The sequence below is a fragment of the Giraffa tippelskirchi genome, chromosome 4, assembly GCF_054371585.1.
Source record: "Giraffa tippelskirchi isolate mGirTip1 chromosome 4, T2T-mGirTip1v1.2.pri, whole genome shotgun sequence".
NCBI classification, from domain to species: domain Eukaryota; kingdom Metazoa; phylum Chordata; class Mammalia; order Artiodactyla; family Giraffidae; genus Giraffa; species Giraffa tippelskirchi.
In genome coordinates this window covers 91,735,409-91,758,813 of record NC_137278.1, presented here as the reverse complement: position 1 = coordinate 91,758,813, position 23,405 = coordinate 91,735,409, and the positions used below count along the sequence as shown (strand labels likewise).

Below are 23,405 nucleotides of genomic sequence, written 5' to 3'. Positions count from 1 at the left end.
CATGGGTGATCATTAAATGGTATCAATTCTTGCATTTCCTCTCAAGATGAAACTGCCCCTGAAAGCCATATCCCTGTGATGCATGTAGTAGGTCCCAATCGGGCTGTATTTGGGGCTAGTACCGCAATCACATGCACAGCCAAACTTAGGTTAGGGCTGCCTACTGCAGCTCAAGATGGTGAGATTTCTGGCAGATACAAATAAACACTTTCTCTATTCAACTCTGCACTGCCAAAAGCAAAACAGGTAGGGGGAGTTACAGACAATAATTATTGGGGCAAGTGGAACTCTCATACAGCATTGGTGGGAGTATAGAATAGCTTAACCACTTTGGAAGAGAAGGCAATGGAACCCCACTCCAGTACTCTTGCCTGGAAAATCCCATGGACGGAGGAGCCGGGTAGGCTACAGCCCATGGGGTCGCTAAGAGTCGGACATGACTGAGCGACTTCACTTTCACTTTTCCCTTTCATGCACTGGAGAAGGAAATGGCAACCCACTCCAGTATTCTTGCCTGGAGAATCTCAGGGACGGCAGAGCCTGGTGGGCTGCTGTCTATGGGGTCGCACAGAGTCGGACACGACTGAAGCGACTTAGCAGCAGTACCACTTTGGAAACCAAAACTCAAACCATTTTGGTCCGGGAGGTTCTTATGAGTTAAACACATCCCAAACCCTATAACCCAGAAATTCCACTCTTAGTTGTTTACTCAAGAGAAGGAAGAAAATGGAAACATATTTCCACACAGAGGCTTGTGCAACAATGTTTATAGTAGCTTTCATCAGTTCAGTTCAGTTGCTCAGTCGTGTTGGATTTGCGACCCTATGAATTGCAGCACGCCAGGCCTCCCTGTCCATCACTAACTCCCTAAGTCCACCCAAACTCATGTCCATCGAGTCGGTGATGCCATCCAACCATCTCATCCTCTGTCATCCCCTTCTCCTCCTGCCCCCAATCCTTCCCAGCATCAGGGTCTTTTCCAATGAGTCAACTCTTCGCATGAGGTGGCCAAAGTATTGGAGTTTCAGCTTCAACATCAGTCCTTCCAATGAACACCCAGGACTGATCTCCTTTAGGATGGACTGGTTGGATCTCCTTGCAGTCCAAGGGACTCTCAAGAGTCTTCTTCAACACCACAGTTCAAAAGCATCAATTCTTCAGTGCTCAGCTTTCTTCACCATCCAACTCTCACATCCATACATGACTAGTGGAGCTTTCATCACCTTAGGGAAAAACTGGAAACAGCCCAGGTGTCCATAGAATTCATATCATACAGGATTCTAATCACACCAGAAAATCAGCAACCAAAAAGGAACTACTGATATACACAACATGGATAAAGCCTGCATTATGATGGGTAAATGAAGCCTTGTATAAAGAGTAACTACTGTATGATTGTATATAACGGAAGTTCTAAAACAAGAAAAACTAGTAATACATGTGGATTTAAAACAGGGGCTGCTTCTGGGGGTTGGGGACAGGAGCTGCCTGGGAAAGTGCACCAGGGAACTTCCGGGCTGATGGTAATGTTTTCTATCCTGATAGATGTTGTATTAAATAGGTGTATGTATTTGTCAGTTCATCAGATGATATTTAAGGTTTGCATCTCATATGAAATTTTACATCAAAAGATAAAAGAGTAACATTGAACTCTAGTTAATAATGAGCATGCTGAAGTTTTAGGGTTGAAATGAACTGATTTCTACAATTTACTTTGCAACGCCTCAAATAAAACAAGCTAGACTGAGAGACAAAAGGATAGAGGAATGTGATAAAACAGATTTGGTTAAAATATAAATGTAGACTCTAGGTAGTCTGTATATGGATGGTCATTATATTATTCTTTCAACTCCCTAAAACTGTCTTAGAGAAAAAAACAAATCAGGAGCATTTTTCATATACATACTCTGCTGACACCAAATTCAGTCACCAAGCAAGATATTTTTGTTATTGTTTAGTCGCTAAGTTGTGTCTGACTCTTTTGTGACCTCATGGACTGTAGCCCGACAGGCTCCTCTGTCCATGGGATTTCCCAGGCAAGAATACTGGAGTGTGTTGCCATTTCTTCCTCCAGGAGATCTTCCCAACCCAGGGATCAAACCCTAATCTCCTGCATTGGCAGACAGATTCTTTACTACTGAGTCACCAGGGGCAGACTACAATCCACAGGGTTCCAAAAGAGTCAGACACAACTTAGCAGCTAAAACAACAACAAAGATATCCTTGGATCATGTATAAATATTTCACTTTTATCTGTCCCAACTATGTTTCTTTGCACTGCATGGTCTACACAACCTATGAAGCACAGATATTTTCGAGTCAGCGGCCATGGGGATCTGGCTGTTGACATTCCCTTCCTTCTCACGGAGAACTCAAATCATAATTTGGAGATTCTTTTTTTCTTGTGTGTAATGGAGGCCTCCATCATAAATGAATGGCCTGAAATTTCCTGAAGTCTCTCCCACATTCTCTTACCAGATCTCTGATTACCATTAGATAGCTGAGACCTGATTTATGAAAGCTGGAACTTGGTCCATGCTCCAAAATGCAGGACCACCAATGATGGGGATGAACCCTCACACCTGCTCCCTGAGCAAGAAAAATCAGTGCTGGGTGTGCATCTTGCTGTCGTGGCTACACATGACTGGGTTCACAACACATTGAGAAAGTTACATAACTGACTCCCCCTTAATTCTGAGAGCCAACCCCCTGATGTTTCTTCTTTTTACAAACGAGAAAATGGAGGATTGGGGCATAAATGAATTACTCGAAAGCATATAACATGAATTCACACTCTTTTAAACCTAGAATTCTCATCTTTGCCCCTTACCACACACTGCCCTGAAACCACCTCTCACCTCTGGCAAGAAATAGCCAATTTTACAAAGGCTTGACCAGGACAAAACTGGGTGAGGAACATTTAAGATAGTGGCTTTCACACTGCAAGCTGAAAAAAATTAGTAAGTCCTGACTACAGACAGTTCTAAAGTATAGAAGATAATAGATCTGTGTCACATTTAAGAATAAACATTAATTCCTGAAACTCGTTTCAGCTGTCTATCAACATTCCTATGTATGAGTTCCTTGCTGTGAGTATGTAGTCCAGAAAAGTTAGAGAGCCACTGACTACATCCCTCTAGATCACAGCTTTAGATTTGAGGTTTAATTTCCCAGATTAGAAAAGTAACACTGGAAAGGGGTGATCAAGGTGCTGAAGAAGGCTAGCCTGGATCAGGCACCACTTGCGCAAGGCCTCTAGCCCTCTGCAGCAGAGAATCACAATCACCAACTGCAGCAACAGTGTCTGGATTGCAGCCTTGACCAGCGAGCGGGTGCACCAGCCAAGCCTCACAGGCTGTGTGACCACGTCCAGAGAAACGCAGCGGTCCTGCATACAATTCTCCCTCATTTCTTCTCTCAGCACTTCACTGGGATGCCAATAACAAAGGAGAATCTTCATTTTGGCAAGTTTTATTGACTGAAGAGTTAGCGGTCCTCACGGCCACGTTCCAGAACTCACAGCCCCCAATTAACAAAACATAAGACTCAAAGCCTTGATGTTGACCACTTTCAGTTATATTCCCTCATGTTCCCCTCCCCAGTTCAATTTTCTTTCTCTCCAGAAGCAACTCTATCATTTATCTGGTACACATTTTCCAGTTTATACCCTAACAATTTTAGGATGTGTACATGAGCAACATATAGCATTGCTTGGAGGGATTTTTTTTAAATTACATTCAACTACTGTGAGGTACATGTCCTGCTGTTTTCATTCATTTTTTTTCAGATGTATCCATATTTATACATTTTTTTTTGAATATGCTGTATAGTATCCCATCACACACCGTCTATAAACGGTTCCCAATACACTGTTATTATAAGCAGCACTGCCACGAACATTCTTAGACATGTCTCCTCGAGTTCATATGGAAATTTGTTTAAGGTATAGTTGGAAGTAGAATTGCTGAGTTGTCATATACACTTATATGTAGTCACTGCCAACTTTATATTCCAGGCAAACCCTACAATAACTTAATACATGTCCTTGAGACTTAACACACCTGTACACACACATATATATATATGATCTTAACATGAATTTAGATAAAACTATTTCATGGTTTATGCGGATTACAGAGGACTGTTTTCTGCATTAATTGACCAGTGCCCAACTGATGGACATTACGGGTTTTTCCTTCATTACAGTGACACACTAGTTCCAGGATGTGTAGAACAGACCAGAACTGCTGGATCTACCTCTTATTTTTACAAAGGAAAAAAGGCTGAGTCTCAGACAGCTGGGGTGAGGAGCTGACTCATGGACTCCTTAGGAAATGAGAAATGATGGGGCTGGGGACCCCATTTCCTACAATCTGGTCTCCAGTACTCTAGGGGGCACCTGTTCTGCTTAAGTGAATAAAACATTCCAATACACAGTTGGGGCTTCCCTTGTGGCTCAGACTGTAAAGAATCTGCCTACAATGCAGGAGATGCAGGTTCAAACCCTGGGTTGGGAAGATTCCCTGGAGTAGGGAATGGCAACCCACTCCAGTATTCTTGCCTGGAGAATTCCATGGTCAGAGGAGCCTGGCAAGTTACAGTCAACTGGGTCACAAAGAGTTGGACATGACTGAGCAACTAACATAACACACAGTATTCCTTTTACATGTTAGGTGCTGTCTCCATTAGCACTGTAGAATCTGTGACCACACAGTATAGCAATGTGTTCAAACTCTAAGAGGCAAGGGGAGATCTCCATGCTCCAATCTCAGGAAAGCAAGAACAGAAAAAGTTGGCCCCATACCTAGTTCTCCCCCATAAGCTTATTCACCTGCCTATAATCCAGGCCAGACATCCACCCCCAACTCCATTTCAAAAAATTTTAACTGAGCATGTGCTGTGTGCTCTGTTGCTGATGCGTGCACGTACACACATAATGCATCAAGCACAGCAGCCTTGATGCCTAGCCTTTGGCATTTATGAGTTTGAATCCTGACTCAGCTTCTCATTAGCTGTGTGACCGTAGACAAATTATCTGACCATTCAGGCTCCCAACTCCTCATCATAAAAAAATATATATATATATATATATATATGTATATATATATATAGGTAAAATTTGTACATATCTTATAGGGTTTTGTGAAAAGTAAATAAATTACTACATTAAGTGCTCAGAAAAATCCCTTAGCCCATAATATATATTTAGAAAATATTTAGGATACTTGCTTAGTGCTAGTGCCTGAAACAAAGACAAGGTCCCTTGACTAAAAGAGCTAGTAAATTTATCAGAAAGTCAAATAAAAACAATAAAAGCGGGTGTGGCTGCCAGTCAGAGGCAGTGGCAGGTAGAGTAAACGTGCCATTCCAGAGGGCACACAAGAGATGCAGGAGAACTGGAGGAGGCTCCTCAACTCAAGGAGCTTTCTGAAAGGCTGAGACATACTCACTCAGAACAATCCTGAACAAGCACACACCCTCAGCGCTGGGACACAAGGCTTTAGCAAACACATACTTCTTTTAGGTACTGTAGAAAGGTAAGCCTCGGGGACACAGACATGAGGGAAATACTGAAAGCACGTCGTGCATGAACAAGCCCAGTCCTGTGCCTTTCCCCACCCCTGGAGCTTCTCTGCAAATACGGATCTTCACCAAGCATCAGCTTCTTGGCCTTGTCTCCTCTCTCGGGTGGCTCAGGCTCTGACTTCCTAGTTCCTCCACTACCCTGGCAGCTGCCTCCAGGCTCTTTCTCTGACCCTCTATATGCAGGTAGCCATCACACATCCTTCACTCCTTATGGCCCCAGAGATACTTTATGTCTAAAATGGAGGGTTGTCATGAAGATTAAATGAAACAAACTGTGTGGCAAGTTTGTCTGCGGAAAGCACTGGCACAACTTAGTTCCATTCCCTTCTCTGAGGATGTTGCCACCCTGGGACAGGTGTGCTCCACACCCTGGTATGATCTTTGAATTCTCTCTGGTCTCTGCCCACTACATTCCACCAGGGCCATGCCCCGTGCTCTACTAACCACCCATCCATCACCCCACACGCACACACTCACTCTACATAAACTGCTGACAATGTGCGTTACCAAGACAGCTCTGCTCACATCTCTCAAAAACTTTCAGCTACTCCCCAATGCGTATTACTGAAGAAAGACTCAGTGTTTCAGGTATGCATGCAAGGTTTCTGAATCTAGCCCGAACCCACCTTCCAACTTCAGTCTCCCCATGACCTTTTTCTCCAGTTTAGTTAAATCACTTTTGGGGAGGTGCATCATGAAATACAGACTGTATCCAAATAAGGGGATAAAACAAAGCTTGACAAGTTCTAATTGCACCCTTTCAGAGATTTTCATACCTTAATATGTACCATGTCTCTTTTACATTATCCCAAGTTTATTTGGATTTCGAGTAGTCTTTATCCATGGAGTTCAAGAAACAATCTAGAACAATCTGTACCGCAATGATTCTCCAGCAAGCCTGTGGAGTGTACCAGTTAGGTGGGCTCAAGAGTGACTGCCATGGCATGTGGCTGTAAGCATCTTAGGCATATTTGCTGTTTATGACCCTCACTGTATGCAGTCTCTGTGAAGGGATGGAATCAAATGGCTAACAGCAGTACCCCAGCGGGAATGACAAAGATTTACTTCTCCATTGACTGCCAAGGCTGCCTCCTTTCCCAGTCTTCCCCTCTATCCCATGCCATAGACTTCCATTCAAATCCCTACATGCTTAAATTAGCCAGCGTTGGCTTCTGAGGCTTAAAACCAAAGAACCGTCATTGACATATATAGTTCTTTGGGTCCCTGAGCAAAGTCATCCAAGACTCCCCCAGGCAAGGGAGCTCCCAGACCCCTCCCCATGGGTACAGTACCTGTCCCGTCTGGTGTAGACCTCACAAAGGTAGGCAGCATCTTTACTGAAGCTGTGGGGTGAGTGGTGGCTCCAAGCCCTTTCTCCATCTCCTTGCGAAACCGCTTAGCAATCTCCAGAAGGGTTTCATCAGAAAGACGCATGTGGTAGAGATACTGGTCAACCTGAAAGATGGGAAAGTGAATAGTGACATATATGCTAAATGAATTATGGTATTCATTTATGTCATGGAACATCATTCAGCTTCTCAAAAGGATAAAATCTATTAGGTACAGAAGGTTATTATTAAAGACCATTGAACCAGAATCTGTGACAGGACTTTGTCTTAAAAAAAAAAAAACAAAACTAAAAATTAAAATTAGAAAAATGGCCTAATTTTATTTCTGGAGAATGGTGAAGACCAGGGGAAAGGCCAGCTAGGGGAGAGGCTCATCTCTTGTCCCCCACACTCAAGGCCAGTTGTGCCAACCCTATCACCCCTCACCACAGGCCAAATAGCCACGCCTCCTCCCTAGACTAATAAGAGTCCCTGATTCTACTTTTACTTCTGCCATCCATTTTCCATCCACAGACAGAGTCTATACTATTCCCATGCTTAAAACCTTTCTGTGACTTCCCATTGGCACCAAATCTGAAATCCTTCCAAGGCCCTACCATACAGCCTGGCCTCTCCCACTCCTCCTCATCTTACTGGGTGCCTCTGCACTCCTTGTGCAGACCAGCCTTGGCTCAGTCCCCCAACACACCAGCTTTGCCCTTCCCTGCCTGTAAGACTGTTCACACAAGCCACACAGCACCTCACTCTGCTCTTCGTCGAAAGATCCCTTACCAATCCTTCAGGTCTCTCTGCACAGAGGCCTTCTCTGATCTTCCTAATTAAACAATCAGGCCTCCCTGTTTTTTCCATGAACTCAGACTTTTCCCTTCATATCACCAACCTCAGTTTGGAAACATATATTCATTAGTGTCCAAATCATAATCACCGAGGGCAAGAACCATGACTATTGTTCACGCTTGCATCCCTGAAGCCTAGCACAGTGTGTGACACATTGACGGAGGCTTGATACACATGGTAAAGCAAAGGTCCTCCCCTATCCTCAGAGGCAGAGGCAGCTCTCCCTAGTCATTTCATTTATCTTGTTTTCAACATAAATTTACGTGAACTGTTTCCAGATTTAACACTAAGAGAAGGAAAAACAACAGGAGTTCCCCTCAGACAGTCTGCTTCTTGAAGGCTCTCATCTGCTCTGGCTGTGGATATTCCCAGTTTTCTTCTATCAGAAAAAGATCTGATAGAAATCCATCCAAGGAGGCACTCAAGTTTCCACAATATCCCAGTTCTCAGCAGCAATGTCCAGGCCAGGTGGGGTTGCTGGCCATGGAGATGGGGGTCGATCAGGACCCTTGGACCAGGCTACAGCTGTGCCCTGAGGTATGAGGGTCATAGGTCTGGTACTCCCAGCCTCATTAGCAAACTGGGGGATGAAGAGGCCCTGTTCTTTCCAGCTCTCAAACTTCAAGATTCCCAGGGGAATCCTGATTGGCTTGGTTTGGCTGATGACCTCTACCACTGTTACTCCTGTGGGAAACACAAGTAAATGCCCACCTGTCCTTTGCCCAACTCTGACCAAGGAGCATAAACATTTATAATTAGCTTTCCCAGACAAATGTGCTCATTAGTATTAATAGACTATTCTATTTTCCAGCACTTTTTTTGGTCAGATCTTCTTAGAACCAAACTTTTTTGGTTCTAAGTTAAAACCAAAGTTTTTTAACCCAATTTTGAAGCTTGGGATTTCCAGAGGAACGGCAAAAGTTGTTTAATACTTTAAGGAAGGAACAGACCCATTGCCCTCTTTTGGGTTGGAGGGTGGGGAGAATCAGACAGAGAGCGAGAGACACAGTCCTCTTACTCACATGTTCTCTCTTCCAGGCCACATCCTAACTCCCTGTGGGGTTTGGGGTCCATCCCTCTCTCCTGAGGAATTATGAGCTTGGCCCTTCTCAGATCATTTCAAACATCCTGACCACTACTAATCTTTCACCATTCTTCTAAAATCCCAAACGTTGAAAGATCAGAGACTGGATAAAATGCTGAAAGAAGCTGTAAGCGAGACAAAGAAGAGACTGTGGTTGATCAGCCCACCCCCCTCTGGGTAACTGCAATGTGGTTAAAATATGACAAAACTGACAGACACAGTCCTCACATGGGATGGAGAAGGAGGACAAAGCAGGGCTAGAGGAGTGAAAGCCCCTCAGCCACTTCTCTACTCCCTCCCCAGCCAGCAGAGGGACTAGGCTTGTCATAGAGAGTTTTAAATTTGCAGAAATGAGGATATCCCCAAGTTCCCTTGCTGCCAGCATTTATTAGAGAGCTACCGTAGACATCTAACTCCTTTGGTCTAAATCAGAAAGACTTCAATCATCCACTCTATTTCCTAATTTCAGGTTCATGGCACCTCAGGTTCATGGCAAACCCCCTGTTTGCCTTAGCCTCCCAGGTCTGTGGGGCACTAGCCTGCTTCCCTGAGCAGGGTCACTGATCTGGGCTTCCTACAATACTGGGGAGCCAGGGTGTTCCTTAGGAGGTTGGCCTCCCCTACAACAACATGTGAGGCTCCCAGGAGGAAAAGGCGTATAGTCTCAGACAAGTCCTCTCTCTCCCTATTGGCACAGTGGGAGACAAAACGTGGGAGACTCTGGGCCCAGAGCAACTATAATCACCACAGAGCCCTCCTGCTTCAGACCCAGTGATGCCTGGCTTGGCCTAGGAACACTACATTATGGCTTAATGCATCTCAGTGCTAATGTACAAGTCCTAGCCACCAGGCCAAACAAAGGCTCTTAAAGCCAAGCCACATCCAAGTACAGCTTCATAGGCAATAGTAATAATAGCAAACCCTTCAGCAAAACCTGTTCTCAAGGTTTTATACCCATTAACTCACTGAATCCTCATAACAACCCTTTGAGGTGTTATTTTCTCTATTCAACTGAAAGGGGAAGGCAACAGGCCCAAAATCACACAGATGCGAAAGATTAAGCCAGGACTGGAGGGGGCAGCCCACTGAGCTCTTGTCCACTCTACTAGATGAATGCCCCTCTCTGCTGAACAGCAAGGTCTATACAGCTCAAACGGCACTACAGTGCATTCAGGCTGGCCACATCCACTAAAAGGCTATCTTCTGAACCAGTCATCCCACCACACAGACCCGCACAGGGCTGCCCTGGCAGGTCAGAGCGCAGCAGACATATCTCTGGACATTATCATGAGTTTGACACGTGACTAAGTTGGAGCTCCTGCATTACTACTTTCCCAAAAAGAAGAGAGGTCCAGAGGCCTCACTGCCACCCACTGCCACCTCCACAGATGCCTCTAGATGTTGCAAAGGCTCCAGATGTTCCTCTGTGGGAAAGCTGAGCCTGTGGTGCTGCCCTGTTAAGGAGCTGCCCTGTCACTTCCTGGAGTGTGAGGTCATGTACACAAAAGACCAAGATAGGATGGCCATAATTCTACTGTGGTCATGCTTAATTTAACTTTGATGTTTAAGCTGCTACAAGGCTTGTTGGAAATCTAGTCAACACTCCTCATCCTTAACTCTCAAAACGACCTAACAAGTTAAAGGGTCAGTCAGGCTCTACTCAAATCATGTTGCCCCTTACCCAAGAGATGATAATCATTCTTCAGTGTTCAGTAACAGATGAAAACGGTCATGATGATTACCATTACAGTAGCTAAACATTTACCAGGCATTTCTTACCTCCCAAAACCCATCCTACAAGTTTACTGACATGAAGTCCATTGTTCTTTTGTAAAACTTCTATATCCCTGTTTTATAGATCACTTGGTGAGGAGCACAGGTGTCTGGCTCTAAAGCTAGGCCCTTAGGACTACCACTCTCACTTTTCCTGTGGACCCTCCTCATCTGAGTGGGGACTCTCTGCTCTGCAGTTTCTTGGATAACCTCAGTACTTTGATTTACTCTCCATCAGATGAGACCAAGAAAAAGGATACGAGACAGCTATGAAAAATGCAACTACAGCACCTTGGCCCAGACTTCCTCTCTTTGGGCCATAATGATGGACATGATGATGTATACACCCTGAGTTTCTTAGGGCCACTCAGGAAGGAATGATTAATCACTTGATGTTAAAACTTCCTAAACACACTACTGAGGCCCACCCAGCCTTGGCCAGCACTATTGCATTGAGTTAAGGGTGGCCAAGGGAAGCAGGAGTCGGAAACAAGAAGCAGCCTCCATACGAAGACCTTTCTCCTGGATTGGGAAGGAAGTAAATGCACTCGGCAGAATCCTGCCAACTTTCACTCACAGTGCAACCAGAGGGAGGGAACACAAGGAAGGCCCAAAGTCATAGGAGAATGTCATTTAGGAGTTACCAAATGTACACAGCACAGTAACACTATGGCTAAAAATTACTAAGTCCTAGAAAGAACCCTGGGGTAATGACAATTCAAAATCCCATTGACCGTAGACAGCATTTGAGTTTATCTCGTTTGTCCCTCTCACCCCAATAGTCATCAGGCCTAGATCTGAATGTTTCCAACCATGACAGGCTCCTCACTTCTCAAAATTGGTTAGCTTCTACTGTTGGTCAGCTCTAGTTGTTAGAAAGCTTTTTCTCTGAGATAAATCTACTTTCTGACAACTTCTGTCTATGTTCTGCCACTTGGGATAAGTTTCTGAACTTGGCTAGACATTAGAATAACCTATTAAGAATCCCAAAGACCCATTCCAGACTAATCAAATTGACACCTCTATTACTGTCTGGGTGCTCAAACATCTTCCCCTCTCCTTGGGCTGGTATCTACCTTACCAATAATGTGATAATAACGGACTGTGTTCTAGTCAACATTGCTCAAGGTCATTTGTTACCACTTTCTGCCTGGGATCTTTGAAAGTTGGTACTTAAGACATTAGGCTAAACTGTGAAATAGTCCTTCATCAATCCTGGGTGTTGAGAGTTGGATAGACAAATCTGAACTTCTTGGAAAAAAGTTTCAATTGTTGGAAGCTATCAAAGTAGAATCATTCAGGTTAGCCCTTATTTAGTAGCTGGTGGTGGGGAACTGTAGGCTGTGGCATCAGAAAAATCAGTGTTCAAATCCTGGCTCTAGCATTTGCACAGGCATCTGAGTCCTAGTTTCCTCCCTATAAAATGGGAGGACTAGTGCTCACAACAGAGTCACTGGCATAAATGAGGTGGCAAATGGAAAGCTATCTACTAATATCTAACCTTTTTGTCTATCCCCTTTCCTCTTTTTCTCCCAGACTCCCCTGTGCCAAGTGGCACCTTCAGAGGATCAAAGACATTTCTTAACCCTACTTAGTCACACTGGGGTTAGCAAAACAGGAGCTGTTTCCCCAAAGTCTTCCCTCTCTTTCTGTGGTGAGTATGTAGCCTATCACCCTGGACTACTTCTCTTTAAATATCTATTAGGAAAAAAGATGGAAAGGAGGGGGCATTCCAGGCTAGGGATAAAGAGGCAGGCCAAAAGCAAAGCTTGGTTGAGGTATGAGAAGGTCACTTGCCTAACCAGAGGCAAGGGTGTGTATTAAAGAGAGATAGTAGTTTTAGACACATCTATTTAGCAATCCCAAGAACAGAAATTCCCCATTGGGCAATTTTGGTCAATTTCTTTTTTCGCATAACACACTAGTCCATGCCTGCCTCCTCTCCAGAACTGTGGGTTCAGGCAAGAGAAGTTCTAAAGAGAAACTGAAAACAAGCCAGATCCTGTGGGGCCTTCCCAGGTACAAAAGCCTTTCCAAGTCCCCATCAACCTCCTAGACTTCCCCAGAGTTCTAAAGGACAGAATCAAACAGTTACTAACCAAGGAAGGGAGGGAATTTGGAAACGAAGGAGGAGCAGCCAAGAAATAACAGCACAGCAATAAAGGAGTGTCCTGGTTCCTCCTCAAGGGATACAATAACAATTAACTCTTGAGTTCTCCTGAGCTTTTCTGCAAGAACTAAGGCCCCCATCTAGGTAGAAAACAGTAACTTCAGGCTCAGCTAAAGATAAGTGAAAGAGGAGAGTGAAAAATTTGGCTTAAAAGTCGACATTCAAAAAACTAAGATCATGGCATCTGGTCCCATCACTGCATGGCAAATAGATGGGGAAACAATGGAAACAGTGAGAGACTTTATTTTGGGGGGCTCCAAAATCACTGCAGATGGTGACTGCCACCATCAAATTAAAAGATGCTTTCTCCTTGGAAGAAAATCTATGACCAACCTAGACAGCATATTAAAAAGCAGAGACATTACTTTGACAACAAAGCTCCGTTTAGTCAAAGTGATGGTTTTTCCAGTGGTCATGTATGGATGTGAGAGTTGGTCTATAAAGAAAGCTGAGCACTGAAGAATTGATGCTTTTGAACTGTGGTGTTGGAGAAGACTCTTGAGAGTCCCTTGGAGAGCAAGGAGATCCAACCAGTCCATCCTAAAGGAACTCGGTCCTGAATATTCATTGGAAGGACTGATGCTGAAGCTGAAGCTCCAATACTTTGGCTACCTGATGCGAAGAGCTGATTCATTAGAAAAGACCCTGATGCTGAGAAAGAATGAAGGTGGGAGGAGAAGGGGACAACAGAGGACAAGATAGTTGGATGGCATCACCAACTCAATGGACATGAGTTTGAGTAAGCTCCAGGAGATGGTGAAGGACAGGGAAACCTGGCGTGCTGCAGTCCATGGGGTCGCAAACAGTCAGACACGACTGAGCAACTGAACAACACAGCCAAATGGAAAGCTCATCTCCTTAAGTGCCCACAGTTTCCTCTAGTCCAGCACTAAAAGGAGAAATTGTGTCATAGCAACAATGCAAGGAATGGAGGGAGCAGAAGATCACTGTTGCAGAGGCTCCACTTCAAAGTGTGAAGTGGCTCAGGTGTGGCAGACACAGCCCCAGTCAGGTATGAGGAAGCCCAGAAAGGAAAGGCCTGGAGGTGAGAGCCAGAAAGGAAACTCACAGAAACTGAGGTCAGGGGAACAGCCTTGACCAAGGTCACAGGGTTAAAACCAGAATCTGGACTGCCCAGATCCCTTACTATAGTGTCAGAAATAGTAAATGACAATCCTACCCCCAAGTGTCCTCAGGAACCTACTGTCATCTTGCAGGCCAATTTCAATTGAATGACTAGTGGCCCTCCCTGAGCCCAACCTAACAGGTCCCAGGGAAGAAATGGCCCTCATCAAGCTACTTACATCCAGAAAAGAACAACATTCCAACTTTGTTACATAAAGTGCCATAAATCCTACCTTGAATACCTTAAGAGGTCTCAAAAGAAAGTATAAAAGAAACCTTAAATTTCAACATCTAAATCTGTAAGATTCCTTTCTATCATTCAATTGCTGAATCCCTGACCCCAGCTTCTCTCATTTTAAGCCTTTGTTGAAAATCAATTACATGCAAAGCACTATAGTATACAAGAATATAATTTTAAAAGAAATCAATTGCAGAGATAGTGGTGATAGTTGTACAACAATGTGATGTACTTAATGCCACTGAATTGTACACTCTAAACATATATACAGTGGGTCTTTGAACTACACACAGGTTAGGGTACTGATCCTCCACAGTTGGCACTCCTTATATATAGTTCACATCCACAGATTCAACCAACTGTGAATAATGCAGTGATATAGTACCATAGCACATTATTATTGAAAAAATCCACACATAAGTGGACCCGTACAGTTCAAACACATATTGTTCAAGGGTCAACTGATGCACACAAATGTTTTTTAAATTTTTTTTAAGAAACCAAGACTCTTGTTCTCTAGGACTTTATAAGATAGCACAGAACTCAACTCACTGTAGACTCAATGTTTCTGAAATGAATGGAAGATGGGTATTAATGTAAAATGGCCCATGGTAAGTGTCACAGGTGTGAGTAAGTGGCCTGTGAGACTAGCATTCAGAGGCAATTGGTTCTGGGCTAAGAACATACATATCCAACATACATGTGTCAATGGATGTATATTGACATCAAGATAGTAGAGAGATCATGTGAAAATGCTCAGAAGGTGTGGACAAGCCCAGGATACTGGAAGGAGGTTATGAACTTTAGGACCAGAAAGCCACTCACCTCACTTCCCTGCATTAGCTGCCTATTGCAGTGCCTTCGTATTAGTATGACTTAATCCTAGTCACCTTTAATCAAGGGGTCACAGGAAGGGAGAATCATAAAGATCGCCCCACTGCATGAATTTGCTGTGTTGGTCACTGGCCAGTCAACTCCCTGTAGGATTTAGTGTCAGGAGAAAGTCTTGCTGCCCAGAGTCACTGTACTTCCTGATACAGGCCAATGAAATTAAAACAACTGACTCAGGAAGAGTCAGTTTTGGTTGTTGTTTTTTTTGCTTTGGCTATTAGGAAGCTCAGGGCTCTGTACTCAACTTTAATGAACTAAGTTTTAATCATTCCCGCCTGTTCCATGACTCTTATTCTAGAAGTCCTTTCAATGAAAGTTAAACCATATCATCTAATCCTTTCAGTAAGTAGGTAGAAAATAAATAATACATGAACAAGCAAATGCTCATCAGTCAATCCCTACAGGATACACCCTCCGGGTAGAAGGGCAAATTCAAGTGACCAAATTGGATAAGAAAGCAACTCCATAAGCATAGTTGGGCCAAGGACACAGGGATACCCTGAGGTACTGCTGTACTGCCAAACTGCTTTCTCCAGTCTTTGGGTATTTCTGATTTAGTACCTAGAACCTTCTCTCCAGGAGCTGCTGAATGAACACTAGCTAATTCCTATGTTTTGGATTCTTCTAGACCCCAAGCAAACCAACTGACTGAATTTCAACTTTCCTGGCACTTTTGTATTTGTCCCAAAGATACAATCAGGTGTATATATATATTAAAGAATGTATTAGGGCAGACTCCAGGGCTCTAGTCTCCTAGGAAGAAAGTTAGCAAGGACCACGCCCCCTCGAAGTGAAGGACTTTGGCTAGTTTCATCTACTTTAACTCAACTACAGTTAAAACAGGGTTTCAGGGGCAGGGGCAGGGTACTATACAGCAATGAGAATGCACCACCTGTCATTACATGCCTATATAGATGAATCTCACAATATAAAGTTTAGTAAAAGAAGCCAGATACAAAAGGGAACAGATCATATGAGTCTATTTATAATAAGTACAGAACAGATCTACACCAGTAGAAGTCAGGATAGTGATTACATTTATTAATTACATTTAGTGGGGATATACTTGCTGTTGGGACTTCCCAGCTGCTGCTAGTGGTAAAGAGCCTGTCTGCCAATGCAGGAGACGTAAGAAACTCCGGTTCAAACCCTGGGTCCAATCCCTAGGTTGGGAAGATCCCCTGGAGGAGGGCATGGCAACCCACTCTAGTATTCTTGCCTGGAGAATCCCACGGACAGAGGAGCCTGGTACAGTCCATAGGGTTGCAAAGAGCCCAACATGACTGAAGTGACGTAGCACACACACACACACACGCACACTTGCTATTGCTGGTAATAATTTGTTACTGGATCTAGGTGGTGGTTACTTAGTGTTTTCAGTTCTCTATCCAAATTCTACTTTACTTTAAAAATAAAGAAAGGAAAAATGACAAGGTACTGACTAGGTCCTAGTCTTTGGCACATGGTAGGGCCAAAGAGGTCAAATCGGAGGGGAAAGCCATAACCTAAATGCAGCCACACAAAGCCTTCCAGTGACTCTACGTGCTAATATATGCTTACAACTTAGTTTCGAAAGAATTTCATATTTTCACATTATTCCTTTGCCAGTGTTTTACTGCAAATCTTTGACAAGGAAACCAAGGTCTGAAGAAGCTTCCCCAAACCATAGGCCAAGTTCCTAACAGGTCCCGTAACATCCAGGCCAGATGAATGCCCTGACCTGGGGCACAGGTGTGCGCTCATCCAGGGAAAGCTAGGTAACTGCTATCTGTGACCTCATTAATACTAATGTCGTCACAGACTCCTCTTTGTACAAAGAGCAGCAGGCTTATCCTGTCAAGTTGCCAAGCCAAGGCCAGATGTTCCCAATAAGATAACAACAACAAAAAAAGGATGAGTTGGGGAGGAAAAGACACAGTAGATTCTGGATTCCTTAAGGCTCCTGTCCTCTGAAATGCAGCTAACCGAAAGCTACTGATCTGCCTTGACACTTTTTTCAGATGGGACAAAGCAGACCCCCACTAGGGTCATGATGCCACCTCAGGGAGATGCCAGCTGACACACTCACAGCCTGGAAGGCAGGGTGAGTGTGGAGCGAGGCTTACAGGCCACTCCTCCAGGATGCTGTTGCTCGTGAGTCACAGGGTTTCCCGTGAGTCACAGGGTTTCCCGTTCTTCCAGTTCTTGCTCTCAGCTGCATCAGGTTACAGCCAGACACACCTCAGGCAATAGCACCTGTCAGGGGTCAGGGAGACAGGCCTTTGGGATACCTGTCCTGGGACCCTCCTATCCTCAGACTGTAGGACATCAGTTCAAAGGAATAATATGTCCCAGGTGTGCATGACCCTGCAACAGTTCTTTCACCCACACATACTGACTGCTGAATTGAGTGTGCCAGGCACTTTGGATACTGGGATAAAGGAGATCCTTCTGCCTGCAAATGCTCAGACTATCAGTAGGAGGCAAAATGTCAACAACTAATTACAAACTGAAGCAGTAAGGACAGAGAGTAAGCAGTTTCTTTCACTACAATAAGATATAGATTCATAATCACTTAAATTGCACACATCAATTCCAAGTTTTGTATTGTTTTTTTCTTGAAAAGATTAGAGATGTGTGTTGACCCTGTACCTAGAATGTTCTCCTACTCTAGCCTAACAAATTCCCAGTTGTTCTTCAGGGGCCCAATACAGAGGGCCTCTCCACAAATATCTTCCCCAAGTTCCCAGCTGGTTATCCTAACACACTTCTGACTAAAAAGTATCTCTTGCTCTCACTGGCCCCAGAGGACTGAAGGCACTGACTACATGTTCCCAACTTCGTATTTGTGATACCAGAGTTATTTCAGTATTGAGATACAGTAGGTGCTCAAGACACACCTGTTATGGTGACATAAAGGGGCAAAGGGAACCCCAAGGGGAGGAGAGAGAGTAACAGAAGTGCTGGCCACTGCAGACTGCCCAGGTGCTCAGACTGGCCTTGCTCTTCAGGATCACTGCATGTGATCCTGGCAGCAGAGTTTCCTCCCCATCTACCTGGCTGCCCTGGCCTGTACCCCAGATCCCTTACTCAGCCTCCTCTGGACAGCCATATGCCAGGGACCAGACAGACTCTGCGCCTAAGCCCAGATTCCCACAGGGGCATCTGAACTTCCCATTCCTGTGTGCTGCCAACTGTCACCTGCTGGATCAAACCCCTTTGGGTCTGTCCCTTTGTACTATGTCCAGCCCCAGACCTTCCCACCCACCCTCGTCACACCCACCATAAGTAGGGCAACCATATATCCCAGTGTGCCCAGGATAATCTGCCTGGCGTGCTAGCAGCATAACTGTTAACAATGTCCCCTTTTACTCCCAAGTGATCCAGTTTGGACAAAAAAAGTACAGGGTTATCATAGGAATAGGCCACAGAGCAAATTCTGCTTGTGGTTCTTGGGAAGCCCACATCTGAATGATGGGAAGAGCTCATGCTATACCAATGGTGCTGAAAGGAAACAGGATAGGCGGGGGTAGAGGGTGGGGGGTGGGGAATGAAAGTGGGTTCCTGGCTGGGCCCTTAGTACAAGACACCTGGTTTCCTCAGATGTAAAATGAAGGGTTTGGACTAGATGAGCTCAAAGGTCCCTTTCAATGGACACTGGTCTCAACCCCATGAAACTGAAAGACAATTGGCCACTCCCAGCTGCCCCAGGCAGCCCCACGCTGGGGCTAAAGGCCAGGGCTCTGGAATCAGACTGCTTGGGTGTGAAGGCTGGCTTGCCCTTGAGCAAGGTACTGTCCCTCTCTGTGTCTTGGTGTCTTCATCTGACTAATAGGCAGTACTAATGGCTACCCTGGAGGGCTGCCGGAGGATGGCCTGAGTTGTGGTCAAGTTCCTAGACAGAGTCCAGCACTTAGTAAGTGGTGCACATGTTTGTTATTTTAAGGCCTTTGGGAATTGAGGGGAAAAGAGAACTGATAGGAAATGGCTGGAAGACTTCATTAGAAGGGGTTGAAACAGGAAAATCTGGGAGGAAAAAGTCCTTCAAATGGCAAAAAGGAAAAGTGACAGCTTCAAATTCCCTTATTTAGCCCAAATTAAAGGTGTTCAATAGCTTATCTGGATTCATTCCTTTATCAGACAATATGGAGATGCCAGAAGGAAGAGGTTGGGAATAAAGCCTTCCAAGGACATAGACCATATCCAAGCCTCCAGGACAGGGCTGCTAAGCTGAGGAGAGGGAAGTAGGCTGGGTGGGTAGGTACCAAGGTTTCCCAGAGCCAGGTCCTCAGACCTGACTCACTCTCTTAACTCTAAGATTACTCTGTCAACAAAGGTCCATATAGTCAAGGCTATAGTCTTCCCAGTGGTCAGGTATGGTTGTGAGAGCTGGACCATTAAGATGGCAGAGTGCCAAAGAACTGATGCCTTTGAACTGTGGTGCTGGAGAAGACACTTGAGAGTCCCCAGGACAGCAAGAAGATCAAACCAGTCAAATAAAATCTTTGATTTTAAAAGGAAATCAACTCTGAATACTCATTGGAAGGACTGATGCTAAAGCTGAAGCTCCAGTATTTTGGTCACCTGATGCAAATAGCCAACTAATTGGAAAAGTCCCTGATGCTGGGAAAGACTGACAGCAGAAGAACAAGGCATCAGAGAGTGAGATGGCTGGATAGCATCACCGAACCAATGGACATGAACTTGGGCAAACTTAGGGAGATGATGAGGAAAGGGAGGCCTGGCGTGCTACAGTCCACGGGGTCCCAAAGAGTTGCACATGACTGGGCGACTGAACAACGACAACAACAATGCTGCTCCAGAGAAGAACTATTAAGGAAGTGATCCTTAGAGATCCACTGACAAAAATGCAAAAAGCATGACACTTCTGGGAAAAAGGAGATTGTCTAGCCATGACAATCTAGACAAGACAAAGGCTGTACAGGAATGAGAGAAGTACAGCGTGGGTCCCACACAGAGGGTCCTCTCTGGCTTTGTCAAGAACCCCAGGCACCCTAATTTCAGAAGAGGTCAAACTGGACAGCCCAGAGTCTGTATATGAAGGGCAAAGAGCTCTCTGCTGAGAACCAAGATGGCCAGGGACTCTACACTCAATGTGCCAAAAAAAAAAAGGAAGAATGGCCATTCAGTTCATTGAAACTCCAGGGTCAGTGGGGCTGAAACCTACTATGACCCAGCCCTATGACTCAATAGCACAAGATACCTCAAGTGGTTCCCCCAGTGGGAAGCCAGAGTCTGTGGCAGATGTGAGGAAGTGTGAGCAAGCATCTCACAAGCCAACTTCAGCATAAGTACCCTCAGCAACTGCCCTTGGAGCCTGTGCAATTCTGCCCTCCAGGGGAGGTGCCAATGGGGAGGGGACCAGGCTTCTACAAGGAAAAGAGGTTGAACTAATGCTACGACTATTCAGTGCAACTGTGTCTCTCATGACTTCCCAAGGATGCTTCAACTAAGGTGCACCAAAACAGCCCAGGCATCCCAAAGACCCACCCACCCAACGGGGTTGCTACCTCCTCCCCAGAGGATCAGGAGGAAAGCAAGTTAGAAGAAGAGTTCAAAAGTGGGTCTCCTCTGCCCAGGAAAAAGAAGGTTTTAGAAGTTGGAGGGAGCAGTGAGGATGCTTCCTTATTCTTCAGCTTTAGGAACTTTCCATCCTTCTATCCTCCCTGTCCTCTGCTCTAGTCTGACATCAGACAGAGAACATAAATGGGCCAGAACCCACCCACCCTGAAAGCTCTTAGGAAAAAAGAAACAGGGCCTCTTTTGCTCCCACCCAGCACAGCTGGGTATCTGAGAATATCTTTATGTACTAATATTTGACAGCTGTCTAGGAAATCCCACAGACAGAGGAACCTGGCAGGGGCTACAGTCCATGGGGTAGGAATAAGTAGGACACAACTTAGTGACTAAACCACCACCATCAATATGTGACACGTTAAGTGTTGACTCTGGCAGGTACAGCTCTAAGAACTTCACATATATTCACTCTCTTAAATCCTTACAAAGAATCTATTAAGGTGCTATCCACTCTCCATTTCACAAGCAGAAGAAACTGAGGCCTAGAGAGGTTAAATAACTGCCCCAAGTTCACACAGCTGGTTTGTGGGGAGCCAGGATTCAACCCCAGGAAGCCTGGCTCTACTTGTCACCACAGAGACCCTCCTAGAGGCTGCTGGACTGTCCCTCAGTGGGTACTGACAGCCCCTTTCCTCTGTTCCCAGCGATAGTAGTTCCACCACCTCACATGCCTGCCTTGCTCAGAAGCCTGGCAATGCCTGGCCTTCAGGGAGACCCCAACAAAAGTCAGGGTGAGATTCTCCTGGGATCAGCTGAGCAAACTTCTCTCCTGTGGCTGCCTGGAGTTCTCACCTTGCCCACATTTCTCTGGTTGAAGACAGAAAAACAGTAACTCAGGTAACCCACACTTCAGCCAAGGGCCATGGACATGTTAATTATTGTGGTCTGCAGACCTCACTGTAAATTCACCTTTTGTAAAAGGCCACTTCCCCCCATGACTATCCCACGACATGGGACACTGAGAGCTAAGAACTATGGTCCTCATCAGAGCTACTACTAAGTAGCTTTATGACCATTTAGCGATGCACTATAATACTAGAATGGGGGATAGACTATTCCATTTGATGCAGCTTCTATTGATATAGCTTCTCAATCCATAGATATTTGAGGTCAGAAATGTCTTTGTTTTGCGGGGGAGGGGAACCTGTCCTGGGCGTTGTACGATGTTTACCATCATCCTTTGCCTCTACTTACTAGATGCAATAACACATCTTCATCCACCTGCTTGTGACAACCAAAAACGTCTCCAGACACCACCAAAGTACACCTGGGGGACAAAATCACTAATAGTTGAAAACCATTGCTCTAAAGGAGTAGTTAAAAACAAATAAAAAAAAACACAGTCTTTGCCCCTGTAAATTGGACTAGGAGAAAAACTCTTGCTCTTTATGATAGGTTAGGTAGCCCCTCACAAGATTATCCAGCCCAAAATGTCAACAGCACTGAGGCTGAGAGAATTGCTTTAAAAGTAAGCAGAAATAGCCACCTGTGATCAATGCTGTGAGATATTAAGTCACAGCCAATGAACTCTGTGATTTGCTTTGCCCCGTCTCCAACCCAACTGCTTTGGAAAGTCAAAGACAGGTAACATGCAGTGTTGGAAAACGAACCAAACTTGCTGACTTCAAAACTTAACAATGATAAAGAGGAACCAGTTATCAGAAGCCATCTTTTAAACCGGAAGTATGTGAACAAAGGAAGCCAGTTTTCTGGGGTTCCTGAGTTCTTTTAATGTACCAGATCTCCTTACCAAGGCTGCTAGTTTTTGAGAAAACTGTTACGGCTTGTGCAGTTTTGAGGCCCCCTGGAAAATGGACCCTGCCTGCCCTCAAACTCTTCAGGGTGATAGAAAAGTTCAACTTTGAAAAGTTCAACGTAAAAATATATGTTGGCTTTGTCTGAGGAGGCTCAGAGAGAATATTAATTCATTCAGGGGTAAAGAAAAAAGTGCTTCTTGGCCACTCTCCAAAATATAAATTTGACAATACAAAACAAATGGATGATGAGTAAAAGCTACAAAATAACACTGTAAAATTTTTTTCCAAAAAATATTTAAATAAATTTAAAAAGCATATTAAAAAAGCTACAAAACACTCTTGTTAGCATCAGTTGTCTTCTGAGCAGGAAAGGGGCTTAGTATTAAGATACTAAGTACTAGGTTAAAGTTGAACAAATGTGCCAAATTGTACCTACCTGTCAATGTCAGTTAACTCAGCCAAAAATAATCTTACGTGTCCCTGTGCTAAGTTGTTTCAGTCGTGTCCGACTCTTAAAGATTCCATGGACTGTAGCCCGCCAGGCTCCTCTGTCCACGGGATTCTCCAGGCAAGAATACTGGAGTGGGTTGCCATTCCCTTCTCCAGGAGATCTTCCCAACCCAGGGATTGAACTCACATCTCCTGTGTCTTCTGCTTTGCAAGCAGATTCTTTAGTGCTGAGCTATTACGGTTTTAATTAATCCTTTTACTCCCACAATTTCATCCCCTATCTGAAGATTAATGACACAGAGTAGGTGCTCAAAAATACCAGTCAACATTCCCTCGAGGCCCTTAACTCCCCATCCCACGGGAATAACTGCCACAACCCTTCAGTGGATGTAAAGTATCTATTCCTGGAGCCTTATCTCACCAGAGAGCTGAAAGGTGTCTTAGTCTCAATTTTCAACATACTATCTAGAGGGCCTTGTACACACAGCAGGTTCTCAAAAAACATTAAACTCTTATCTCCTGGGGGTTCTGTTAAACCTCTCTGCTTCCAAGATATTCCCCCCTCTCA

The 23,405-nt window shown here is 44.6% G+C and overlaps 1 protein-coding gene across 4 annotated transcripts in view; it reads right to left on the bottom strand.

Annotated features, from left to right (window-relative positions):
* The window catches only part of HK2 (hexokinase 2), a 65,155-nt gene that overhangs the window by 35,206 nt on the left and 6,544 nt on the right, over positions 1–23,405 (bottom strand). For 3 of the 4 annotated variants that reach the window (XM_081595862.1, XM_081595865.1, XM_081595864.1), the window contains exon 2: positions 6,879–7,041. In XM_081595862.1, the coding sequence (XP_081451988.1) occupies positions 6,879–7,041 (163 nt within the window). Of the gene's footprint in view, positions 1–6,878; positions 7,042–16,613; positions 16,776–23,405 lie in introns of those variants that run through there. The other variant, XM_081595863.1, reaches the window with a different exon arrangement.